The sequence below is a fragment of the Crinia signifera genome, chromosome 2 (assembly GCF_055691185.1).
Source record: "Crinia signifera chromosome 2, ASM5569118v1, whole genome shotgun sequence".
NCBI classification, from domain to species: domain Eukaryota; kingdom Metazoa; phylum Chordata; class Amphibia; order Anura; family Myobatrachidae; genus Crinia; species Crinia signifera.
Window position 1 is genome coordinate 15,560,783 of NC_139218.1, and position 25,057 is coordinate 15,585,839.

Sequence of the window (25,057 nt, forward strand, 5' to 3'; positions counted from 1 at the left end):
ACTCACATTTCAGTCACTCTACATTTGGCTCTGCGCCTTTCTCTGCTAGAGCTAAGTGCTCTGCACTGAATAACCCCGAGGGTTTATGATCTGCGTTACTTACCAGCACACCACAGAGCAGATGAAACAGACACTAACACTGCATCAGCTTTGTAGCCTACTAGATGTAACCCCTGTAAAGGTTACAACTAAGTAACTAAGTGCCTCCACCCAAACTTTATTTAATTAGTGTCGTCTGGGAAACACTCATCTAACTCATCTAATTGAGTATATGCCTATCCTATAATGTTACTCCCTAATGAACTTGGCTAACCCGTCAATAGAATAAGTAAGTTTAATACAATTTCTATTTATCAATACATAAGCATACAGGGGATTCAGTATTGAATCTCGGCGGTCGGGATCCCGGCGTTCAGAATCCCGACGCCGGAATCCCGACAGCCGAAATGCCGACAAGGGGGGGACGTGGATCGCCCCCCCCTGCGGGCTCGCTGCGCTCGCCACGCAGCGGTCCCGGTGTCTCGCTACGCTCAGCACACTAATTTATTCTCCCTCCAGGGGTGTCGTGGACACCCACGGAGGGAGAATGTGTCGGCATTTCGGCGGTCGGGATTCCGGCGTCGGGATTCTGAACGCCGGGATCCCGACCGCTGGGATTGTAACTGCATCCCCATACAGGATCATATCAATAATAACATACAATACATTTTCATGCTCTTTATACAATACAATACAGTACCCTCTAATCCTCCCAAATCCTATACAGAAATACTTGCATGCATTACAAAAAAACCTTTGCTGGCCAGCATTAAAGGAATAATATATGCGCATGTTGGGGCCCAATGTAAGCATACAGTTCAGTCTTCCTTTGAACTAATAAAAGTGTATCTATCTGAATGTAGTAGTTGAAAAGTATTAGTATTGGATACTAATGGATGTATCCAATCTAATCAAACCTTTTCTCTGTCTATGAGAGTTCTTTCATATACAATGTTTCCAGTTACTTAAATCTGGCTGTCTGTCCAGACTTTGAGTGACACTTTTTAGCTCTGTGCTAATTATACTCTCCTAGCTCTGTAGTTTCCTGCAGTCAAATCTCTTAAGTGAAGTGTGAACTAGTATCTCACCCTTCTGTCTGCTGGCTCCTTAACTCTTTCTCTGCTGCACTTAAGTGGGATATGATCAGGGGCGGATTTAGGGATGAGGGCGCCCCTAGGCACAACAATAATGTTTACTAAGTAGGACAGTTTATAGGGGCAGTATCTGCATGTCCTATCCATTTACACTCTATTTAAGATGGAATATAGTACAGTACAGTGGATATTTTGCAGTTATTGGTACATTTTGGGCTGACAGTACTATCACAGGCATCCAAGTGCCGCCCCCAAACATGTGCCGCCCCTAGGCCGGTGCCTCACGTGCCTAATGGGAAATTCGGCTCTGGATATGATGATGTTTTATATCTGCAGCTCAGCGGCTCCTCCTTTGCTGGCGCCGCTGCTGTGATGATGTGAGTACCCCCTGCTTTAGTGGCTCAGCGGCTCCTCCTTTGCTGGCTGGGCGGTGCTGCTGCTGTGATGATGTGAGTACCTCCTGCTTTAGTGGCTCAGCAGAGGGTCGGCGACCTGACACTCCCTCCGGGCTTTGGCAGAGCAATACTGTCAGTCACCGCTCCGCCTCCTCTGTCTTCCCCAACTCGTAGCACTAGGCCGCGGTCCTCCTGCCTGCACCGGATGAGAGATGATGCAGCTTGTGTTTTAGTTGGATAGGGAGCGGGGTGCTCTGCTAAGTAGTAACTCCTTCCTGGCTCACTTCCCCAGCCACATAGTATAGCGCCTAAATATCTACAGCTCTCAATGTTCACAACTATGCGGAGAAGGTAAGCGCTGTATAAGGGAGACTGTCAGTCTAAAGCCACCAGCGTTTCTGGCAGCCCCTCACAGAGTCAGCTCACTGGTCAACTGACTGGCTCAAGGACAGTCCTTGTTCTCACTGATTGACAGCTTAAGGAGTCTCATGGGGCTCTGGAAATTTCCAGTGCCCTGCTCGTTGCTCTACAAGTCTTTAAGCCAGCATGCCAGTATACCATACATATAATATATGTACACCATTAAATATATTCTATATACATACATACATATACATCACTATACATGTATAACCTAAAGTAGGGTTACATTCTCTTCCCCTGGCGATCTAACTAATTCATCAGCTTAGATCGCCATCATCTCATATCTACATATATATAGCTGAGCATTGAAAGTATGGCCAAGTACACATGGTGGGGTACTATACTAGGCTCTCCCATTCTATCATAAGTGAGAATAGAAGGGGGCCTACATATTCTTTTTGGCCTTCCAGCATACTGTACATCACCCTCCTCATTACACATTTCACTACCGTCTTGAGAGCTATTAGTGCTATTTGTGTTGGAATCGTCAGACATCTCAATTCCTGCTCTATTTAGAGGTTCATAACTCCCTTCACCTTCCCTCTGTTTATCCTGGTTACTTCTACCACACTCAAGTTTAGGAGTATTCATATCGGCATCTTTATAATAACACCCTGGACTCTCAATGTCTCCTTCTAATTCATTTAAATCGGGCAGCTTATTAACTTCAGTGACCCTGTCTTTATTTCCTTCCACACTTACACTAGTGCTAGGACTTTCAGTAAGGTTTTCCAACCGTATTTCTTGACCTATCGGTAACAAATGCTGTCTATGATATGTTAAGACAACTCCCTCCCCTGACTCTGGCTTGATCTTATACACAGGCAGGTCATGAAACTTTTCAATGATTACAAAAGGATCTTCCCTCCATTTATTAGAGATTTTGAATCTTTTTGATATTCCAAATCTCCTTAACAGTACTCGATCACCTGGGGCAAGATCTTGTTCCCGGACTTTCCTATCGTATATTCTCTTGTTTTTCAGCCCTAACTTTTCTGCAGCCTTAGTAGCAATTGCGTATGCCTCCTGCAGATCTTCTCTTAGTTTTTCAACGTATTTGCTATGTGATACTGGAGAGATATGACTAGTTGGGGCTCCCATACTAACATCTATCGGGAGTCTTGCCTCTCTCCCAAACATTAAAAAGTAAGGAGAAAATCCTGTGGACTCATTTAGAGTACAATTATAAGCGTGAATTAAGCGATCAATATGTCTTTTCCAGTCCTGCTTATCCAGAGGACTTAAAGTTCCCAACATATTAAGTAAGGTCCGATTGAATCGTTCGGGCTGAGGGTCCCCTTGAGGGTGGTAGGGAGTGGTTTTAGATTTTACAATCCCACATAAGGAACAGAGCTCTTTAATTAATCTGCTCTCAAATTCCCTTCCCTGATCAGAGTGTAACCTATTGGACACATAGAAGAGGCCTTATCTGGGAAAGATATCTTTGAGTGGTGTTTAAGGAAAGGAAGGGATACTAAGCGATGTCTAGCTGTAGGAGGAAATTTCGCTGAATTCATAGACAGAGATATTGTAGAGCAGATAAGCAAGTTGTGTGGAGTATTTAGACCAAAGATAATAGATAGATGGAGAGGTGATTTGTCTAATATTATAGCATATTTACTAGATACTGATGTGGATTTAGATACCAGTTTAATTCCTGCAATGATAATTGCCAATATGGAGACTTTGAGGTAATGGCACATCGTGTGGCCAATAGCTCCTGTTGAGGAAGCCACCAGCGCTCCTATGCCACCAGTTCCTGATACAGGTGATGGTGAGAGAGGAGACTCTGGAAAGGGAACAAATGTAGGTGGAGGACAATTTGAAACCATAATAGAAAGAGTGGTGTCGCAATTAGAAAGATGGCACTATGAGGGTAGCTACAGAAGGTTGAGAATTTTTTCAGGGATAACTCCTGTGCCAGTAGGAGAAGAAACATATGAGGCTTGGAAGGAGGCGGCAGTGCGGCAAGCAGAGGAATGGCAGTGCCCAGATAAAATAAAAAGACAGAGGGTAGTAGAAAGTTTACGGGGGCCCGCGTTGGGAGTTATTCAGGCTGCTAGGAGGAGTAATCCCCAAGCTACATTAGAGACCTATTTGGAAGCTTTAGATTATGCTTACGGCACATTAGAAGACTTAGGGGAGCTGTTATCCTGCCTCCATAATACTTTTCAAGAGACGGGTGAAAAGTTGAGCACTTACATAATAAGGCTAGACAATCTACTGTACAAAATAGTTGAAAAGGGAGGTATCCCAAAAGAGGAAGTGGATAAGAGCAGGGTAAAGCAGTTGTTACGGGGAGCTTTGACTACGGATTATGTAGCACAGAAGTTAAGGTGTACCGGGTTAAGAGAACCTTCCCCTACTTTTAATGAGTTGTTAAAGGAAATCAAGCAAGAGGAGGTACTGATAGAAATGAGGGAAAAGATAGTGAAAAGGGTGGTAAAGGTGATCCAACCAACAGTTGAGACCAATGTTTTTGAAGAAAAAATATAAAAAATGATAGAGGAGCAAAATAAAAAAATAGTCCAAGTTGTAGCTACTCAAAATAGTACTGGGCGACCACCGATTACCAATGCAAGGTTTAATTCCAGTGTAGCAGTTAGAGGCATGGGAAGAGGGGTTGGTAATACCAATAGAAGGTGTTTTAAATGTGGCAGATTAGGACACCGGGCCTTTAAGTGCAGCAACAGTCTGCCTATGAACAGGGCTAACAATGCGAATGCCAACCCCAATAGAGACAATAACCCTGAACAGGGGGCAGGGAAACGAGTAAGGGAGGACTGTGGGCCCCTCTCAGTCCCCCTAAAAGTGGAAAATTCAGCAATGGGGAGATTTTGGTGGAATGGTAGGATGATTCCCGATGGACTTATGGGACCCGTTCCCCTGGTATCAGCCACTATAAATGGGCGAGAATGTAATGTGTTGTTAGACAGCGGCTCACAGGTGTCTATTATATTTGAACCATGGTACCATGAAAACATACCTGATGTACCTATACAGCCTATTAGTGGATTGGTTATATGGGGATTAAGTGTGGATAAATATCCCTATCTGGGCTATGTGGAGGTAGTTTTAGAGTTCGATAAGGGTGATATGAACTCATTAAAAGTTCCCTTTGTTGCTTTGGTCTGCCCTGAGATAAAAGGGGAAAAGGAGGAATTACCCATAATTGTAGGGACTAACACCCAATTGTATCAGAGTTTATCAAATTGGTGCCTGAAAGAAAAAGGGAAGATTCCAAACCTTAGTTACTCCTTTAATGTAGATGCAGGAAAAGGGGTGGTTGTTGAGTCAGAGAACAAGTTTGAATTGTGTTTTCAAGGAAGCGATATTTCCAACAAAGAGAAGAGGAAATTAATAGAGGCTTTAGAGTCTAAGGGGCCAGCATTTTCCATTGGGGAATGGGACTTAGGAGTTGCAAAGGGGGTGGAACACCAAATAAATCTTACGGATAATAGACCTTTCCGAGAACGTTCTCGCAGAATTGCTCCTGCAGATTTCGAAGATGTGAGACTACATTTAAAGGGGTTACTGGAAAATCAGATAATCATAGAATCCCGAAGTCAATATGTGTCACCTATAGTTATTGCTAGGAAAAAGACCGGGAAAATTAGAATGTGTGTGGACTATAGAACCTTAAATGCCCGAACAATATCTGACCAATACACAGTGCCCCGACCAGATGAAGCGTTGGATTGTTTACTGGGGAGCAATTGGTTCTCAGTCCTTGATCTGCATAATGGATTCTATCAAATCCCCATGAGGCGTGCAGATCAAGAAAAGACTGCTTTCATTTGTCCCCTGGGGTTCTTTGAGTTCTTGAAGATGCCACAGGGAATCAAAGGAGCCCCAGCCACATTCCAATGGACCATGGAGAAAACCATTGGGGATATGAATTATAGGGCGACATTAGTGTACCTTGATGACATAATTGTCTTTGGCACAACACTGGAGGAGCATAACAGGTGCCTACTGAAAGTCTTGGACCGGCTCATTGACGGAGGGTTGAAGCTGTCTCTAGACAAATGTATCCTTTGCAGATCTTCAGTTAAATATCTTGGACATATAGTAAGCAGAGAGGGGATAGCTACAGATCCTGCCAAGGTAGAGGCCGTTAAGACTTGGCCTAGGCCCACAAAACTCAAAGAGCTAAGATCTTTTTGGAGATTTTGTGGGTATTACAGAAGATTCGTCTCCAACTATTCTCAGATTGCAAAACCAATAACTTATTTGACAAAGGGGTATCCTCCCGCAAACAAGAAGAGAGTTACAACCAGTGATGCCACTCATAAAAGTTTGTACAAAACAGGGGAGTTATTTGGTGAAAGGTGGGATCATAAATGTGAGAAAGCTTTCCAAATGCTAAAAGAGAAATTGACTGATGCTCCAGTGTTAGCATATGCTGACCCCACTATTCCATATATACTTCATATAGACGCTTCTCAAGAGGGGATAGGGGGTGTGCTATATCAGCGTCACCAAGCTACTAAAGAATTGAAGCCAGTGTCTTTCTCAAGTAGAGGCTTGACAGTGAAAAAAACTATCCCACTCACAAATTGGAATTTCTGGCGTTAAAGTGGTGTGTAGTAGAGAAATTCCATGAATACCTACTGTACTGTATATGGGGTGAATTTCAAGGTTCACACGGATAACAACCCCTTAACTTATATTCTCACTACAGCTAAACTAGATGCAACAGGACATCGTTGGTTAGCGGCATTAGCCTTATATGATTTTTCTCTAAAATACCGCCCAGGGGTAAGCAATATTGATGCAGACTCATTATCTAGGATACCTGGTCAAAAGACTTCTGAAAGAGAAGAAGAATGGATTGAAATTCCTATGGGGGATGTAAAAGGAATGTGCCACCAAGTGCAGATAAGAGAATCTTTATGTGGAGAATGTATAAGTGCTTTGGGGGCAACATCGAATGCTTTACCCCTATCTTATTGCTGGTTGGGCAGATTAGAATTAGAAGGACTGTCTAAACTGAAACCTATGCAGATAAAGAAGGATCAATTATCTGATAAGGACATTAAAGACATTTATTATTTGGTAGGACGAGGAAAGTGGGATGATCAAAAGATGTCATTGGTTACTGAAAAGGCAAGAATCTTGAAAAAACAAAGGAAACTGTTACAAGTTCGGAATGGAATACTATACAGAGTAACACAACATATAGATGGTAGAGTCCTACGTACATCAAATTGTTTTGCCTGAAAAACACAGGATTACAGCATTGCAGGCACTACATGATGATCATGGACATCTAGGGTTTGAGAAAACATTAGGTTTGATAGCCCATAGGTTTTACTGGCCTGGGATGAGGCGAGAGATAGAAAGTTACTGTCAGAATTGTGGGAGTTGTGTGGTGAGAAAAACAGTAACCAAACAGTGCGCACCGTTGGTGTCCTTTAAAAGTAACGGTCCTATGGATGTGATTTGTATGGACTTCTTAACGCATGAAGTAAAAGATGGTAAAAAATGTCATATACTGGTAGTTACTGATCATTTTACAAGGTATGCGCAGGCATACGTGACCCCGAATCAGAAAGCGTTAACAGTAGCAAATACCCTTTGGAGTAAATTTTTCATTCATTATGGGCTGATCAGGGAAGGGAATTTGAGAGTAGGTTAATTAAAGAGCTCTGTTCCTTATGTGGGATTGTAAAATCTAAAACCACTCCCTACCACCCTCAAGGGGACCCTCAGCCCGAACGATTCAATCGGACCTTACTTAATATGTTGGGAACTTTAAGTCCTCTGGATAAGCAGAACTGGAAAAGACATATTGATCGCTTAATTCACGCTTATAATTGTACTTTAAATGAGTCCACAGGATTTTCTCCTTACTTTTTAATGTTTGGAAGAGAGGCAAGACTCCCAATAGATATTAGTATGGGAGCCCCAACTAGACATATCTCTCCAGTATCACATAGCAAATATGTTGAAAAACTAAGAGAAGATCTGCAGGAGGCATACGCAATTGCTACTAAGGCTGCAGAAAAGATAGGGCTGAAAAACAAGAGAATATATGATAGGAAAGTCCGGGAACAAGATCTTGCCCCGGGTGATCGAGTACTGTTAAGGAAATTTGGGATACCAAAAAGGTTCAAAATCTCTAATAAATGGAGGGAAGATCCTTTTGTAATAATTGAAAAGTTTCATGACCTGCTGCTAGGCTCATCTTCCTCTCCCGCCGCTCTACCTCCGCCTCCCCCCTCTGTCTATCTCTTCACTGGCTCCCCATTCCTTTCCGAGTTCTCTTTAAACTCCTCACCACCACCTACAAGGCTCTCTCCTCCTCCACAGCTCCCTACCTCTCTTCACTGATCTCTATCCACACTCCCTCCCGTCCTCTTCGCTCCATCGCTGACCGCCGACTGACCTCTCACCTAATCACCTCCTCCCACTCCCGTGTCCAAGACTTCTCTCGCGCTGCCCCCCTGCACTGGAACAATCTCCCGCCACCCATCAGGCTATCTGATTCCCTTACCTCCTTCAAGCGCTCCCTCAAAACCCACTTTTTTCGACTAGCCTATCCCTCCTCCTCCTAACCTCTTTTGATCCTCCTATCCTGCCTCCGTTCCCCTCCGTTCCTACTTATCCTATTGTATTTCGTTCGTCCACCCACCTATTTTTAGTATGTTAACTTATGTTAACTGTTATGAGCAGGGCCCTCCTTCCTCACGTACTCACCCTACCTCATTACCTCACCTGTGCTCCTGTCCTGTTCTTCCCTTCCTCTACTTCATCTTCAGTCTCCTTGACAATTTTGACACCTACTTCTGAACTGATGCTGATTTTAGTTCTACCAGCTACACCCCTATTTATACTGTATCTTTCAACACACCCTGTACGTTACCTTGTAATTTGTTTTTTTGTTTGCTATGTACGGCGCTGCGGACACTTTGCGGCGCCTTATAAATAAACGTACTACTACTACTACTAAGATCAAGCCAGAGTCAGGGGAGGGAGTTGTCTTAACATATCATAGACAACATTTGTTACCGATAGGTCAAGAAATACGGTTGGAAAACCTTACTGAAAGTCCTAGCACTAGTGTAAGTGTGGAAGGAAATAAAGACAGGGTCACTGAAGTTAATAAGCTGCCCGATTTAAATGAATTAGAAGGAGACATTGAAAGTCCAGGGTGTTATTATAAAGATGCCGATATGAATACTCCTAAACTTGAGTGTGGTAGAAGTAACCAGGATAAACAGAGGGAAGATCAAGGGAGTTATGAACCTCTAAATAGGGCAGGAATTGAGATGTCTGACGATTCCAACACAAATAGCACTAATAGCTCTCAAGACGGTAGTGAAATGTGTAATGAGGAGGGTGATGTACAAGATGTTGAAAGGCCAAAAAGAATATGTACTGTAGGCTCCCTTCTATTCTCACTTATGATAGAATGGGAGAGCCTAGTATAGTACCCCAAATAGTCTATCCCACCATGTGTACTTGGCCATATTTTCAATGCTCAGCTATATATATGTAGATATGAGATGATGGCGATCTAAGCTGATGAATTAGTTAGATCGCCAGGGGAAGAGAATGTAACCCTACTTTAGGTTATACATGTATTTTGATATATATATGTAAAAATATGAAATTGTAGTGTTAATATATTTATTGAAGTGATGTATATGTATGTACGTATATAGAATATATTTAATGGTGTACATATATTATATGTATTGTATACTGGCATGCTGGCTTAAAGACTTGTAGAGCAACGAGCAGGGCACTGGAAATTTCCAGAGCCCCATGAGACTCCTTAAGCTGTCAATCAGTGAGAACAAGGACTGTCCTTGAGTCAGTCAGTTGACCAGGCAGTTGACCAGTCAGCTGACTCTGTGAGGGGCTGCCATAAACGCTGCTGGCTTTAGACTGACAGTCTCCCTTATACAGCGCTTACCTTCTCCACATAGTTGTGAACATTGAGAGCTGTAGATATTTAGGCGCTATACTATGTGGCTGGGGAAGTGAGCCAGGAAGGAGTTACTACTTAGCAGAGCACCCCGCTGCCTATCTAACTAAAACGCAAACTGCATCATCTCTCATCCGGTGCAGGCAGGAGGACTGCGGCCTAGTTCTACGAGTTGGGGAAGACAGAGGAGGCGGAGCGGTGACTGACAGTATTGCTGTGCCAAAGCCCGGAGGGAGTGTCAGGTCACCGACTCTCTGCTGAGCCACTAAAGTAGGAGGTACTCACATCATCTCAGCAGTGCCTCCACTTTGTAACCCCTTTACTCTTTTACCATGTAAAGGTTACAACTAAGTAACTAAGTGCCTCCACCCAAGCTTTATTTAATTAGTGTTGTCTGGGAAACACTCATCTAACTCATCTAATTGAGTATATGCCTATCCTATAATGTTACTCCCTAATGAACTTGGCTAACCCGTCAATAGAATAAGTAAGTTTAATACAATTTCTATTTATCAATACATAAGCATACAGGAACATATCAATAATAACATACAGTACATTTTCATGCTCTTTATACAATACAATACAGTACCCTCTAATCCTCCCAAATCCTATACAGAAATACTTGCATGCATTACAAAAACACCTTAGCTGGCCAGCATTAAAGGAATAATATTTGCGCATGTTGGGGCCCAAATGTAAGCATACAGTTCAGTCTTCCTTTGAACTAATAAAAGTGTATTTATCTGAATGTAGTAGTTGAAAAGTATTAGTATTGGATACTTATGGATGTATCCAATCTAATCAAACCTTTTCTCTGTCTCTGAGAGTTCTTTATATACAATGTTTCCAGTTACTTAAATCTGGCTGTCTGTCAGACTTTGAGTGACACTTTTTAGCTCTGTGCTAATTATACTCTCCTAGCTCTGTAGTTTCCTGCAGTCAAATCTCTTAAGTGAAGTGTGAACTAGTATCTCACCCTTCTGTCTGCTTGCTCCTTAACTCTTTCTCTGCTGCACTTGAGTGGGATATGATGAAATTTTATATTTGTGGTTCAGTGGCTCCTCCTTTGCTGGCGCCGCTGCTGTGATGATGTGAGTACCTCCTGCTTTAGTGGCTCAGCAGAGGGTCGGCGACCTGACACTCCCTCCGGGCTTTGGCAGAGCAATACTGTCAGTCACCGCTCCGTCTCCTCTGTCTTCCCCAACTTGTAGCACTAGGCCACAGCTACATATGTGGCAGACCCTGCGGCGGCTTGGGGGAGCAGCACCAGCAGGGTCTGTGGTGGGCGCCACTGGCTAAACTCACAGGTGACCCAGGCAGCAGTGAGCGCTGAGCTGGTCACGCCCTGTACATATCTACTGAGTGGGGACCCAGTGCAGTGCATACAGAAGGTCAGGGACACGCTCATTAAATATGCACTGCGATGGGTCTCCGCTCATTAGATATGCACGGAGCTGGATCAGTTCAGCGCTCACTGCTGCCTGGGTCGCCTGTCAGCTCAGCCAGCGGTGACCATAGTCCTTCTTGGGGGGGCCCCGAAATTTTTTTGGGCAGGGGGGGAGAAAAATTTCTACCTACGCCACTGCCTCGATGCTGCCTGTGTGGTTTCCTATCTCTCTCTTTTCAGCGATGGGAGAGATCCACCATAATCTTGTATTCTTCTCTGTCTTCCATTCATGTGTTCATTTCTTTTATCAGCCCTGGATTTTATTATACAGTAACATTGTCCTTAGTATTATCTATTTCCTCTTCATCTTTACCATAGTTATGTTCTGTGACATCCTCACCTTTCCTCCTCTACATTTCGCCCTCTCTTCTATACTGTGGTACATTAATACTGTGATGTTGTTATTGGATGAGGTCACGGGTGACATCATCAGATCATGCAAACTGAACCAATCATCTTTATCATCCTTCATGAATTGTCCCATCTGTTAGCAGTTCCAATATGGAGTCACTTTGGACTTCTCTCCTTCCCCAACACTCGTCTCTGCTGTGGTGTATTGCCCTCAGCATGACCCACTGGACCTCTTCACCAGAGACCTCCATCCAGGCTTCCTGATCTTCACAGGCCCAGGGATGGAACTGTGGAGGGGCTGTCTACGCAGGCAGTCTTTTGAGGATATTCCACATCATGTGCATCCAGGGGCTGGCTGGCAACTTTTAACCTGGGGGGCAAGTCCAGAGCACTGCTCGCCATGCTTCGGGCTCGGTGGCTCGCTGCGCTCACCACACTTTCTATTCTCAACTCCACGCCGTGGGTAGTGGGGATATGAAAAGGTTGGAGGACACGTACCGCCGCCCCTTGCGGGCTCGCTGCGCTCGCCACTCTTCAGGTTCACGTTTATAGTGGGGGGGTGGCGTGGGGGTGCATTCAACATTGTAAGCACCCATTTGGGTGCTTAAAAGCACCCTTTAGGATGCTTATACAATGTTTCATCGCATAGGGGGCAAAAATCGTGTTGCATCGCATGCCATCGGTGCATGGCATGCGATTCGATTCGATAAAAACATCGCGCGATGTACATCGGGGGCGCCGCTATAATACACAAGTACCAAATAAAAAGCCCATAGAAACGAATAGACGAATAGGAAGCCTTTTTTTTGAGACCATGCAAAACTTCCATGCATCACACTTGACCACTTATACACTTTTATTACATCAACCCCCCCCCCCATTATAATTTCTGCCCACCCCCCCAACATGTTATACACTTACTGGCTGGCTGTGCTTGGGGGTAACTCCAGGGAAAGAGGTTCCTTCAGGTTCTCAGTGCCGCTGTTTTGTGACTTCCGGCCCCTCAGGCAGTGCTGCTGCTGCACGCAAGCTGCTGCCAGCACAAGTTTAGTGTAGAGAGGGGAGAGCAACGCAGGGCTTGCTGTGTGCCAGAGCCTCCACCCACCCACTACTCTGATCAACTACTTACAGCTGCTGGATTGGTGACAGGTCGGTGCCTGTGGTGCTGGTCTCGCGGCTACTCTTTTAGCAGCACGCAGTCAGGTGGGTGGAGGCTCCAGCGCACAGCACACCCGGCGGTGCGTTCCCCTCTCCCCTGCTCTGAGCTTGTGCTGCTGATAGCGGCTTGCGTGCAGCAGCAGAACTGCCTGAGGGGCCGGAGGACACATAACGGCGGCATGCTCCCTCCTCCACTCGCCGGCTCTTCCCCCACGCCACTTCATGCGGCATCAGTCACTGCCAGGAGGCCCTCCCATATTTGCCCGGTCTCTGGACATGTCCTCATGCAGGAGGACGGCGGCCATGTTTTTGTAGTCCCGGCCATAAACTGAAAGCCGCGGCCGGTGCCACCTACAGGAGGAGGTGAACTCCTGCGGTCCACCGGGCGGCCCGCAGGAGTACTTGATAGAGCGGCCCGGGGGGCACATGGCACCCTTCCCCCCGGCCCAGCTCGCCCCTGTGTGCATCATATATGAGATGGGTGGAGGTGTGTGGGTGCTGGTTTATGATCACCAGGTTGACCACTGAAGGTTGACACCCTCAAAAAGTCACCATGGCTTAAGGTCAACAGGGTCATTAGGTTGACACAAGCATTTGGTCGACATGGTTTCTTTTATTGAGTCAACATGTGCTGACAGGTGGTATTTCGTGCCCTACTAGGGTGTGGAGGGAGAATAAAATAGTGTGCCGAGCGCAGCCTGAAGCATGGTGAGCGGATGCGATGCACCGATATTGTGTCCATGTCGACTGTGTTGACATTTGGGACAGAAAAACATGAAAAACTGATGTCACCTTTTTGTCGACCTTCCCCATGTCAACCTTATGCTTGCTAATCACCTTGTCGACCTATAGCCATGTCGACCTTTTGAGGGTGTTGACCTAAGGCCTGTCACTAGTGAATGTTGACCATATGATCCCAACGCCACTGAGATGTTACAGGCACTTCTGGAAGTCACAATGGATGACGCTCCCACGCATCTTCACTTCAGCGTCATCCTCCGTCGGTCCTGCATGCAGAGCCGACAGAAGACATCGCCAGCAAGGAACATGGCCGCCACCAGAGCATACCAAGTGTGTGTGTATGCACATGCCAATGCCGGCTCCCTCTGCTGGAAACAGCTGCAGTAATACAAATGTCTCCTTATTGGTTCTGCTTGTCTCACATTTATCATCATTCTGCCTTTGACTATAACGTTGTTTATATTTTCCAGCTGAGCCCTCTGTGACCCTGGGAGTGAGCAGAGAGGGGTCCCCTGAGTGCAGAGCCATTGAGGGGTACCCAGCGGCAGAGATCTCCTGGGTCCCACAGTCACAGGATATAAACACAACGTATGCAGACAACCCGGATGGGACGTGGACAGTGACCAGTGTATACGGCGCTGTACGCGGCAATGTGACCTCTGTGACCTGTGTTATATCTCATCCTACGTTTATGGGCCCCCAGGAGAGATCCGTCTCAGTGTGTTGCAGCTACGGTAAGTGTTCCCATAACCAGTAGTGTGGTCTACAACACTTACATCAGTGCAGGTCATAGGGACGTGCAAAGAGGATTGGATGGTGTATATGAGGACATATTGTCATTTATACCACACTATTACCACTTGTGCTGGTTCCAGTTTGCAATCTTATATGATTTATAGGACGGGATACATGACGCATTGCATTCAGAATGTCATTCACACCACCACTCACTGCATGCATATAAGCTTTTATTAGTGCTGTATGCTTGAAGATTTCAGCCCTCCTGTTAAGAGCTGTCCATTGTTGGGGGAAGGCATCCAGGTTTGTGACCTGGCAGTCTGTGTGCACATGCGTTGTATGACACATGCTGCTGGGGGATCTGGGTCAGATCTGATTGGATCCCTTTCAGAGGGCAATGCAAACAGAAGCCATTGGGGCCAAGCTTGATGCATACCCAAAAAGTGGCCAAACCCCACAACAAATCACATTTTTTGTATGTTTGATCACAAAAAGAGCTATCATGCACCCCGCCAAAATACTGCGCATGTGTTGACACCTCATTCCTGATCCAGGACCTCTGTAGAGTAGACCAGTATTGCTATACCCTGCTCCAAAATTTCCTTTTGGGGCCTGGTGATGCCTTTTTCCACACCCACAGAAGACCTTTGCTGTTGGATAATACCTCAGCACCTCATTTTGGTAAATTATTAGTTTATGAGCATTAATGGAGTGTGAACAGTATTGGCAAGACTTTCTGTAACAGCATCAAGTTGCCAGCCTGCAGCACATTGGTCCTGAGTGATCACATGACATAAGCTCATGCTGCATAGTGTTAGATGTTTCCTACCTACACAACAGGTCCTTTCTAGTCTTTACTGTTCAATTATCCTATTTTTAGGTCATAACTACGTATATTGGATTTGTTGGCTGAAAACTGTGGTCATCGCAAAGTTGCTGCTTACTATGGGAATCTTTCTCTGCTGGAAATGCCGTTGCTATAAACAAAGTAAGTAGAGGTTTAGTAACCAGGATATACTACTCCAGCTGACAAATTTTAATCCTGGTGTTCTTGAGAGATGACCAGAGCAGGGCTGAAACTAGGGTTTCCGGCGCCCGGGGCAAGGCAGTCATTTGGTCGCGCCCCCTCCCCCCTGACTTGGGAGGGGGGGGCAAATGACTTCCTTGCCCCTGGCGCCGGTGGCTGAGCAAACCCTGCGCCCACATACCTGTTGTGCAGCGGGGTCCAGGGATGGGCAGCGGGGTCCGGGGACGGGCAGCAGAGTCCGGGGACGGGCAGCGCCGCGGCGGCTTTCACTTGTAGCAAGCTACGCTATTTGCCTGGCAGCGGAAAGCGCTGCTGATTTTGAAAAGACTTGCCGGATGCTGATTGGCTGAGAGAATTCAGCCAATCAGCGTCTGGCAAGTCTTTTCAAAATCTGCTTCCCACCAGGCAAATAGCGTAGCTTGCTTCTAGATGCCGCTACGCCCGTCCTCGGACCCCCGCTGCCTGTCCCCGGACCCCCGCTGCCCGTCCCCGGACCCCCGCTGCCTGTCCCCGGACCCCCGCTACCCGGCCCCGACAGTGCCCCCCCATGCAGCGCCCGGTGCGTGTGACCCCCCAGCCCCCCCCCTAGTTACAGCCCTGACCAAAGGCATCTAATACAGGAGATTCCACTATGGTCTAATAAGATAAAAAGGAGGAGTAACAAACTTCACCCTATGGTCTTTTCCTGCACCTCCTGGATTTGTATCCTGACCAATCCAAGGTGTCCATCAGAACTCAAGCACGCTCCCCGTGAGTTTTTTTACATTTATTTCTAGCCAACATGTGCTGATAGGCGGTACTCTATACCCTACCATCCACTATGGCATGGTGGGAGAATATTGTGCTCGGCACGGCAAGCGCAGTGAGCCAAGCGAGGGGACGCAGTACATGTAGACTGTGTCCATGTTGACTATGTCGACATTCGGGACAAAAAAAAACATGTCGCCCTTTAGACTGTCGACCTAATGCTTGTGTCGACAGCCATGTACACCTATTTCAGGTGTCGTCCTAAGCCCTGTCTACATAATTTATGTTGACCTTGATTGGGTTGAACTAATGACCCATACTCCCCACTCTATACCTCACTAAATTAACTTCCAATTCCCCTCCAAATCCTCTTCCCACTCCTGACCCTTACTTAGAAATCTCCTCATCTATCTTCATCCTCATTTATCTGAGACCTGTACCCCTCCCTGGTTACCTCCTCTCATGCCCATCTCCAGGGCTCCTCCCAATCAGCTCCCTTAGGGGTAATCTATTCCACCCAGGGTAATCCTACGCAGAGCGCCTAAAATGGCTGCCGCACCTGGTACATTGTCAGGGTGGAGCACACAACCCATGAAAGTTATTATCCAAAATTCTGCACCACTCCTGCATTATGCTTACTGTGTGCTCAAGGGTTTCTATTGTCTGTGCATTGTCTGTTACTGTACTACCAACATCCTCTGTATTATGTGCATTGTCTGTTACAGTACTACCTACATCCTCTGTATTATGTGCATTGTCTGTTATTGCACTACCAACATCCTCTGTATTATGTTCATTGTCTGTTACTGTACCACCAACATCCTCTGTATTATGTACATTGTCCGTTACTGTACTACCTACATCCTCTGTATTATGTACATTGTCTGTTACTGTACTACCAGCATCCTCTGTATTATGTGCATTGTCCGTTACTGTACTACCTACATCCTCTGTATTATGTGCATTGTCTGTTACTGTACCACCTACATCCTCTGTATTATGTGCATTGTCTGTTACTGTACCACCTACATCCTCTGTATTATGTGCATTGTCTGTTACTGTACTACCAGCATCCTCTGTATTATGTGCATTGTCTGTTACTGTACCTCCTACATCCTCTGTGTTATGTGCATTGTCTGTTACTGTACCACCTACATCCTCTGTATTATGTGCATTGTCTGTTACTGTACTACCAGCATCCTCTGTATTATGTGCATTGTCTGTTACTGTACTACCAGCATCCTCTGTATTATGTGCATTAGCTTTTACTGTACTACCTACATCCTCTGTATTATGTGCTATGTCTGTTACTGTACCACCTACATCCTCTGTATTATGTGCATTGTCTGTTACTGTACTACCAGCATCCTCTGTATTATGTGCATTGTCTGTTACTGTACTACCTACATCCTCTGTATTATGTGCATTGTCTGTTACTGTACTTCCAACATCCTCTGTATTATGTGCATTGTCTGTTACTGTACTACCAGCATCCTCTGTATTATGTGCATTGTCTGTTACTGTACTACCAGCACCCTCTGTATTATGTGCATTGTCTGTAACTGTACCGCCTACATCCTCTGTATTATGTGCATTGTCTGTTACTGTACTACCTACATCCTCTGTATTATGTACATTGTCTGTTACTGTACTACCAACATCCTCTGTATTATGTACATTGTCTGTTACTGTACTACCAACATTCTCTGTATTATGTGTATTGTCTGTTACTGTACTACCTACATCCTCTGTATTATGTACATTGTCTGTTACTGTACTACCAACATTCTCTGTATTATGTGCATTGTCTGTTACTGTACTACCAACATTCTCTGTATTATGTGCATTGTCTGTTACTGTACTACCTACATCCTCTGTATTATGTGCATTCTCTGTTACTGTACCACCAACATCCTCTGTATTATGTGCATTGTCTGTTACTGTACTACCTACATCCTCTGTATTATGTGCATTGTCTGTTACTGTACTACCTACATCCTCTGTATTATGTGCATTGTCTGTTACTGTACTACCAGCATCCTCTGTATTATGTGCATTGTCTGTTACTGTACTACCAGCATCCTCTGTATTATGTGCATTGTCTGTTACTGTACCACCTACATCCTCTGTATTATGTGCATTGTCTGTTACTGTACTACCTACATCCTCTGTATTATGTACATTGTCTGTTATTGTACTACCAATATTCTCTGTATTATGTGTATTGTCTGTTACTGTACTACCAGCATCCTCTGTATTATGTGCATTGTCTGTTACTGTACTACCAGCATCCTCTGTATTATGTGCATTGTCTGTTACTGTACCACCTACATCCTCTGTATTATGTGCATTGTCTGTTACTGTACTACCAACATTCTCTGTATTATGTACATTGTTATTGTACTACCAACATTCTCTGTATTATGTGTATTGTCTGTTACTGTACTACCTACATCCTCTTTATTATGTACATTGTCTGTTACTGTACTACCAACATTCTCTGTATTATGTGTATTGTCTGTTACTGTACTACCTACATCCTCTGTATTATGTACATTGTCTGTTACTGTACTACCAACATTCTCTGTATTATGTGCATTGTCTGTTACTGTACTACCAACATTCTCTGTATTATGTGTATTGTCTGTTACTGTACTACCTACATCCTCTGTATTATGTGCATTCTCTGTTACTGTACCACCAACATCCTCTGTATTATGTGCATTGTCTGTTACTGTACTACCTACATCCTCTGTATTATGTGCATTGTCTGTTACTGTACTACCTACATCCTCTGTATTATGTGCATTGTCTGTTACTGTACTACCAGCATCCTCTGTATTATGTGCATTGTCTGTTACTGTACTACCAGCATCCTCTGTATTATGTGCATTGTCTGTTACTGTACCACCTACATCCTCTGTATTATGTGCATTGTCTGTTACTGTACTACCTACATCCTCTGTATTATGTACATTGTCTGTTATTGTACTACCAACATTCTCTGTATTATGTGTATTGTCTGTTACTGTACTACCTACATCCTCTTTATTATGTACATTGTCTGTTACTGTACTACCAACATTCTCTGTATTATGTGTATTGTCTGTTACTGTACTACCTACATCCTCTGTATTATGTACATTGTCTGTTACTGTACTACCAACATTCTCTGTATTATGTGCATTGTCTGTTACTGTACTACCAACATTCTCTGTATTATGTGTATTGTCTGTTACTGTACTACCTACATCCTCTGTATTATGTACATTGTCTGTTACTGTACTACCAACATCCTCTGTATTATGTGCATTGTCTGTTACTGTACTACTAGCATCCTCTGTATTATGTGCATTGTCTGTTACTGTACCACCTACATCCTCTGTATTATGTGCATTGTCTGTTACTGTACTACCTACATCCTCTGTATTATGTGCATTGTCTGTTACTGTACCACCTACATCCTATGTATTATGTGCATTGTCTGTTACTGTACTACCTACATCCTCTGTATTATGTGCATTCTCTGTTACTGTACAACCTACATCCTCTGTGTTATGTGCTATGTCTGTTACTGTACTACCTACATCATCTGTTGCTGGGGCACTCGCTGCCTGACAGACAGGGGGCTCTCCAAGGTGGACAGCTGGCGTTTAATGGCCGTGCCCACAAGAAAAGGTGGGTGTGCCCATAGAAACTCTGGGCGGGCCCCAAGGAACGCAGGTGTTCCCCTGCGTGCTCGGGTGGATGGCTGAATTGCAGGAAACAAGTGCAGTAGTTCCTGGGCTACCTCGTAGCGTAGCTATGGATTTGGGGGGGAGGAGGGGCGTGTTTGCCGGGGCGGTGTTAATCTGTTTGCTAGGCTCCGAAGTCATGCAGCGTAGTGAGCAGTTCTAAGTTCTTCTACAGTTACATACATCGTTCCCGTACTGTATGTTCTGATCACCACTAAACCTTTCCTAGGTATAAAATACAATATATATCTACATTTTACTGGCTCTACTAACTGGTGGTGCAGCGCTTCATAGTACATTGGAACTACTGTATCTAAAGAAATGACGAATATAATAATATTCATAGTAATAATAATACTTTTTTTTAGGTACCAGAGATCCTCATTCAGTTCAAGATACTGATCCACAGGAAATGCGGATGCCGCATGACAACACTGAAAGTAGAGAAAACAAATCTTATTACGCAAATGTGAAAGAAAGATAAAATAAAAAAATACGTAAATAAAGTTATATTTGTAACTAGCATTACTTGGATTATAAATAACACTGCACAGAGCGGGTTGCTAATCCAACATTTCAACACACTGTCATTTGTCACCGAGGTCACTTTGTCACGTTTGTGTCTGAAAGGGTCTGTGTCATCTAGCAAGGGGTGTCGCCTCATGGGGAGAGGCGTGGTCTAACGGGACGTCTGGTTTTCATCACTGTGGGGGTGTGACACATATTCCCGGAGATGCTGGGCTTCCCTTTGGAGACTACTGGCTGCACTGCCAGCTCCTCCCCAGTGACGGGAGCCAGATGCTGCAGAATAATGTCACAGTAAAACTCCCTGTCATTATGGAGGAGCTGGTCCGCACCCCCCTTAGTGACCCCAGTGACTATACCTCCTATGGTTAGAGGCGGGCGGTACTCAGGGTTTAAAGTGAGGGGGAACGGGGGTCTAATGGTGAGGTGGAACATTTTAACCTTTACATTGGCCCTGAACAGTAATTCTTATAGAAAAGCATTCTAGTTTGCAAGGATGGGGCTTGGGTTTTGGGGTGCTAAAAACCCTACCACTGGCCCTGTCTCTGCCTAATGGGGGGGGGTAATTAGGTGGCATAGAGAATTGAGTTCCCCCACCTCTGCATGACCACTTGGCGGTACTATTAAACTATATAAAAAAAAGTTTCAGTCGAAGTTTATTCCAAAAAATATATTGCCCACCAGCCTATTGGTGAAACAGCCCAGTCTATTGCGTTATCAGCACAGTCTATTGCGTTCATAATAGGCAAGAGATGATAATAGAATTTGATTGGAATAGCATATATTGAAATTGACCATTTATTATAAATTGGAAAATATATACCGTATATACTCGAATATAAGTCGACCCGAATATAAGCAGAGGCACCTAATTTTACAACAAAAAACTTGGAAAACTTATTGACGCAAGTGGGACCCTCACTCGAGTATAAGCCGAGGGGGGGCTTTTTCAGCATAAAAAATGTTCTGAAAAAGTAGGCTTATACTCGAGTATATATGGCAGTACTTGCAGCAAAATATAGGTTTGAAATTTGTAGATGTGTATAGAAAAGAAAAACAAGTGAATACTATTTTGGCCCAGTTCTGATGTTGTGTCTGTGTTTTAAAATGTTAATATAGTGTTTAATGTCACGTTTCCTGAGGGATCATGAGTAGTCCAACCCTGTTGTATGGTAAGTACTATGCATACGCGAATCTTGAATTATGGTAATGGGTGGTCCCAGATCTAGACATAATAGCAGGGGGACCTTTGCGCGGCGTAGACGTGCGGCAAAAAGGGGGCATGTCCTCATGGGAAGGAGGCGTGGCATCACAAAAAGGGGTGTGGTATTACACTTTAGACCACACACAGTAATGCCCATTACACATTTTTGCAAACTCCGTAATACCCATTACACATAAAGCCACACGCCGTAATGCCAATTACACATAAGGCCACACACCATAATGCCCATTACACATTGTGCCACACATCATGATGCCCATTACATACTATATAACAAACCGTAATGCCCATTACATATATGCCACATAAGTGATGCTTACCTACGTGCTCATTGCTAGGGGGTTCTTGCTTGATGGCACCATAATACCCATTGCACATGATGCCGCACACCATAGTACCCAATACACATGATGCCGCACACCTAAGTACCCATTACACATGATGCCACACACCATAGTACCCATTACACATGATGCCGCGCACCATAGGACCCATTACACATGATGCTGCGCACCATAGTACCCATTACACATGATGCCGCGCACCATAGTACCCATTACACATGATGCCGTGCACCATAGTACCCATTACACATGATGTCGCGCACCATAGTACCCATTACCCATGATGCCGCACACCATAGTACCCATTACACATGATGTCGTGCACCATAGTACCCATTACACATGATGCTGCACACATAATGCCCCTTACACATGATGCTGCACACATAATGCCCCTTACACATGATGCTGCACACATAATGCCCCTTACACATGATGCTGCACACATAATGCCCCTTACACATGATGCTGCACACCGTAATGCCCCTTACACATTAAGCCACACATTATGCGTAATGCCCCCACATACCGCCACTTGTAGTGTCCCTTAAGCAATGCCCCCAAAAGTGCCACTTACTGTAAATTTTTATATGAGCCTTCGCTGCTGCTGCAGGGAGAGATGGAGAGTGGTGCAGCTGCTTCTATGGGGAGAGGAGCAGAGCGCAGCACAGAGCACACTCCCACTCCCCTCCTGGTGCCCCCTCTAGCCAAGTGAACATTTTAAATATTGTGCGCGCTGTTGTTGTGCGTGATGTCGGAGGAGCACGCCGGGCGCCGGCACCACATGATTAAAGGGGGGGCGGGCTGAGGTGAAAGCGGGGAGAAGAATTGGTGCGGAAGCTGCAGGGGTGACAGTCATTGACAGCTGGGCAGAGAGCAGTGGGCTGCCCGGCTGTATTCAGAGCACTGCAGGTCACGGCTGTTTGAAATAATACCCCTTTCACAACAGTAAATGCAGGGATTTACCCGGGAATATGGTCCCAGGATCATGCTGGGACATTCCCAGGCTGACCCCTTATACACCAGCCTAGTCCCTGCATTTTCTGGTGTGAGGGGGAGAGAAAACCACTCCCCGCTCCCTACCCCCCTTTAACCAACCAGCTACAGTATATCTTCGGAACCAACTGACCCATTTACATGTCCCATGAAACTGGGCTGTTTGGTTCCAGAGAAATCTGCCCTCAAAGAACATAAACAGTCATGAAATTATATTTAAGAAATGAAAAAAAAAAAAAAAAAAAACGATTTAACCTCAATATCCCTGGAACCAATTAACCCTTATGGATCCAGCCTGGTATCAGATTGAAGGCCCAGCAGTTTGGGTTCGACTGAGATCAATCTCGAGCTTCAGTGATGCCGAAGGGGGAACTGGTAGCCGTTGAACTGGGTGGGGGTCGGAATTAGCGGGTCCCATGTTATCCTATAGGGAAAACGTTCCAGCTTTGCCTGGCAGTATCTCCGGTTCCCAGGGGGCTAGAGACACAAGGCTGGGCTCGTTGGAAAGCCCCATCCGTCAGCTACAAAATGGCTACAAGGTTTGCCTATGGTACTATGTACTATATGCATCCAAATGATCAATTTTCCATTGTCCGTATCTGGAATAATGGCTAATATATTTTATTTTATTTCTAGATGGGTCATCTATATACACCTTGCATTGGATAATATTGGGGTGTGTTAGATCATCAAGACGCTGTAGGTATAATTGATGTCTAATCTGCACTGTATAATACATAGCACCTGTGTGAATTGGACTATAATAGTATAGATTACTTGTGGTGTGTTTATTTTTTATGTATACAAGATAATAGAGTCTGGATGCAATGGGCAACATCCCATCTCCAATAGAACTCCTATATTCATAAGGTATTTATACTGCATCAGCAAGGTCTCTCCCAGGCAAAGAACACACGTGCAATTGGGCACTGAGTCCAGGGTATGTTACCGGATAGCTGCTCCACTTGAACGTATGACTAAATCTTTTTGTGGTGGCTTTTCAAACCATGCAAACAAAAATGGAGTTTGACAATAATATACCATGAAAAATTAAATTAATGTCCTTGATTAATTTTTTTTTAATTGAGTCTTTATTTATTCCAAATAGACATTTTTACATCAATACAAATCGACTTACTTTTCATTACATTACATACAGATAATACCCATACCCACCCCGCCCCCCCCACACACACACATAACATACATTTTGGCCAAAAACAAGTCAAACCATCTCATTCTTATCCTTCATTTCTATTCTCTTGGTAACTTCATTACTACCTTTTCGTTACTTTATATCTTTTAATTCTATTTTCCACCTCGATTCACTTACTACCGGTATATTACTTAAGCACATCTCTTTTCCACCTTTGATATTCAATATTTACATGGATCAATTATAACCCTACTTGTTCCACTATAGTGGTAAACCCTACCCCTACCGTACTTATTAACAACGAGGAGAGACAACAAGAGAAAAAGAAAAAAAGAAAAAAAAATTACATACGCATACATAAATATATCTGTCTTTTCTTATCTTATTTTCCCTACTCAAGAATTAAGGATAACCTTTTTCACTACAGTAACTGTGAGCGTGAGAATGGGTATGAGGTTGTTGGAGGGTGGGGGAATATTCCACGGGTCGAAATTGGCGAATAGGAGTGGAAGGGGGGTGAGGTGTGCGGGAAATTCATAAGCATATCTAATGTAGCATATCACTTTATTCCAGAACCTCGTTATGTGCCTGCAGGACCAAAAGTTATGAAAAAAGGAAGCTCCCTGTGATCTGCATTTTGGACAGGATCCATCTTCTTCCAGCACAAAAAAGCTTCTCTGGTGTTGGGAGATATACGCTCTGTGCACTAATTTTATGTGTACCTCCTGTAATACAGAAGATTTGAATATTTTTATGATCTTACTGTGATGTCTAAAGATTAAATTTGGGTCGTTCAATAAAGGAATATCCTTCGTCCAGGAACAAGTTGTCAGAGTCCTGCATTTCTGTGCTGGTGTGGATGCTAGAATTTCATAAAACATTTTGGATTTGAACTTACCCTGGGTGAATTTAGAGATCACTCCGGATAGCTTCAGCATGGCAGGTTCCTTGAGTGTAGGCAGGGGGAGAGAGCGCACA

At 44.4% G+C, this 25,057-nt stretch overlaps 1 protein-coding gene across 1 annotated transcript in view; it reads left to right on the plus strand.

Moving 5' to 3' along the window:
* LOC146058673 (cell surface glycoprotein CD200 receptor 1-A-like) overlaps window positions 1-24,799 on the plus strand; it is a 53,655-nt gene extending 28,856 nt beyond the window's left edge. Inside the window, exons 2-6 of the mRNA XM_083170937.1 lie at window positions 14,058-14,321; window positions 15,206-15,313; window positions 20,202-20,273; window positions 23,560-23,622; window positions 24,653-24,799. Coding sequence (XP_083027063.1) covers window positions 14,058-14,321; window positions 15,206-15,313; window positions 20,202-20,273; window positions 23,560-23,622; window positions 24,653-24,654 — 509 coding nt within the window. The 3' untranslated portion in view covers window positions 24,655-24,799. The remainder of the gene's footprint in view (window positions 1-14,057; window positions 14,322-15,205; window positions 15,314-20,201; window positions 20,274-23,559; window positions 23,623-24,652) is intronic.
* Window positions 24,800-25,057: the final 258 nt, after the last annotated feature.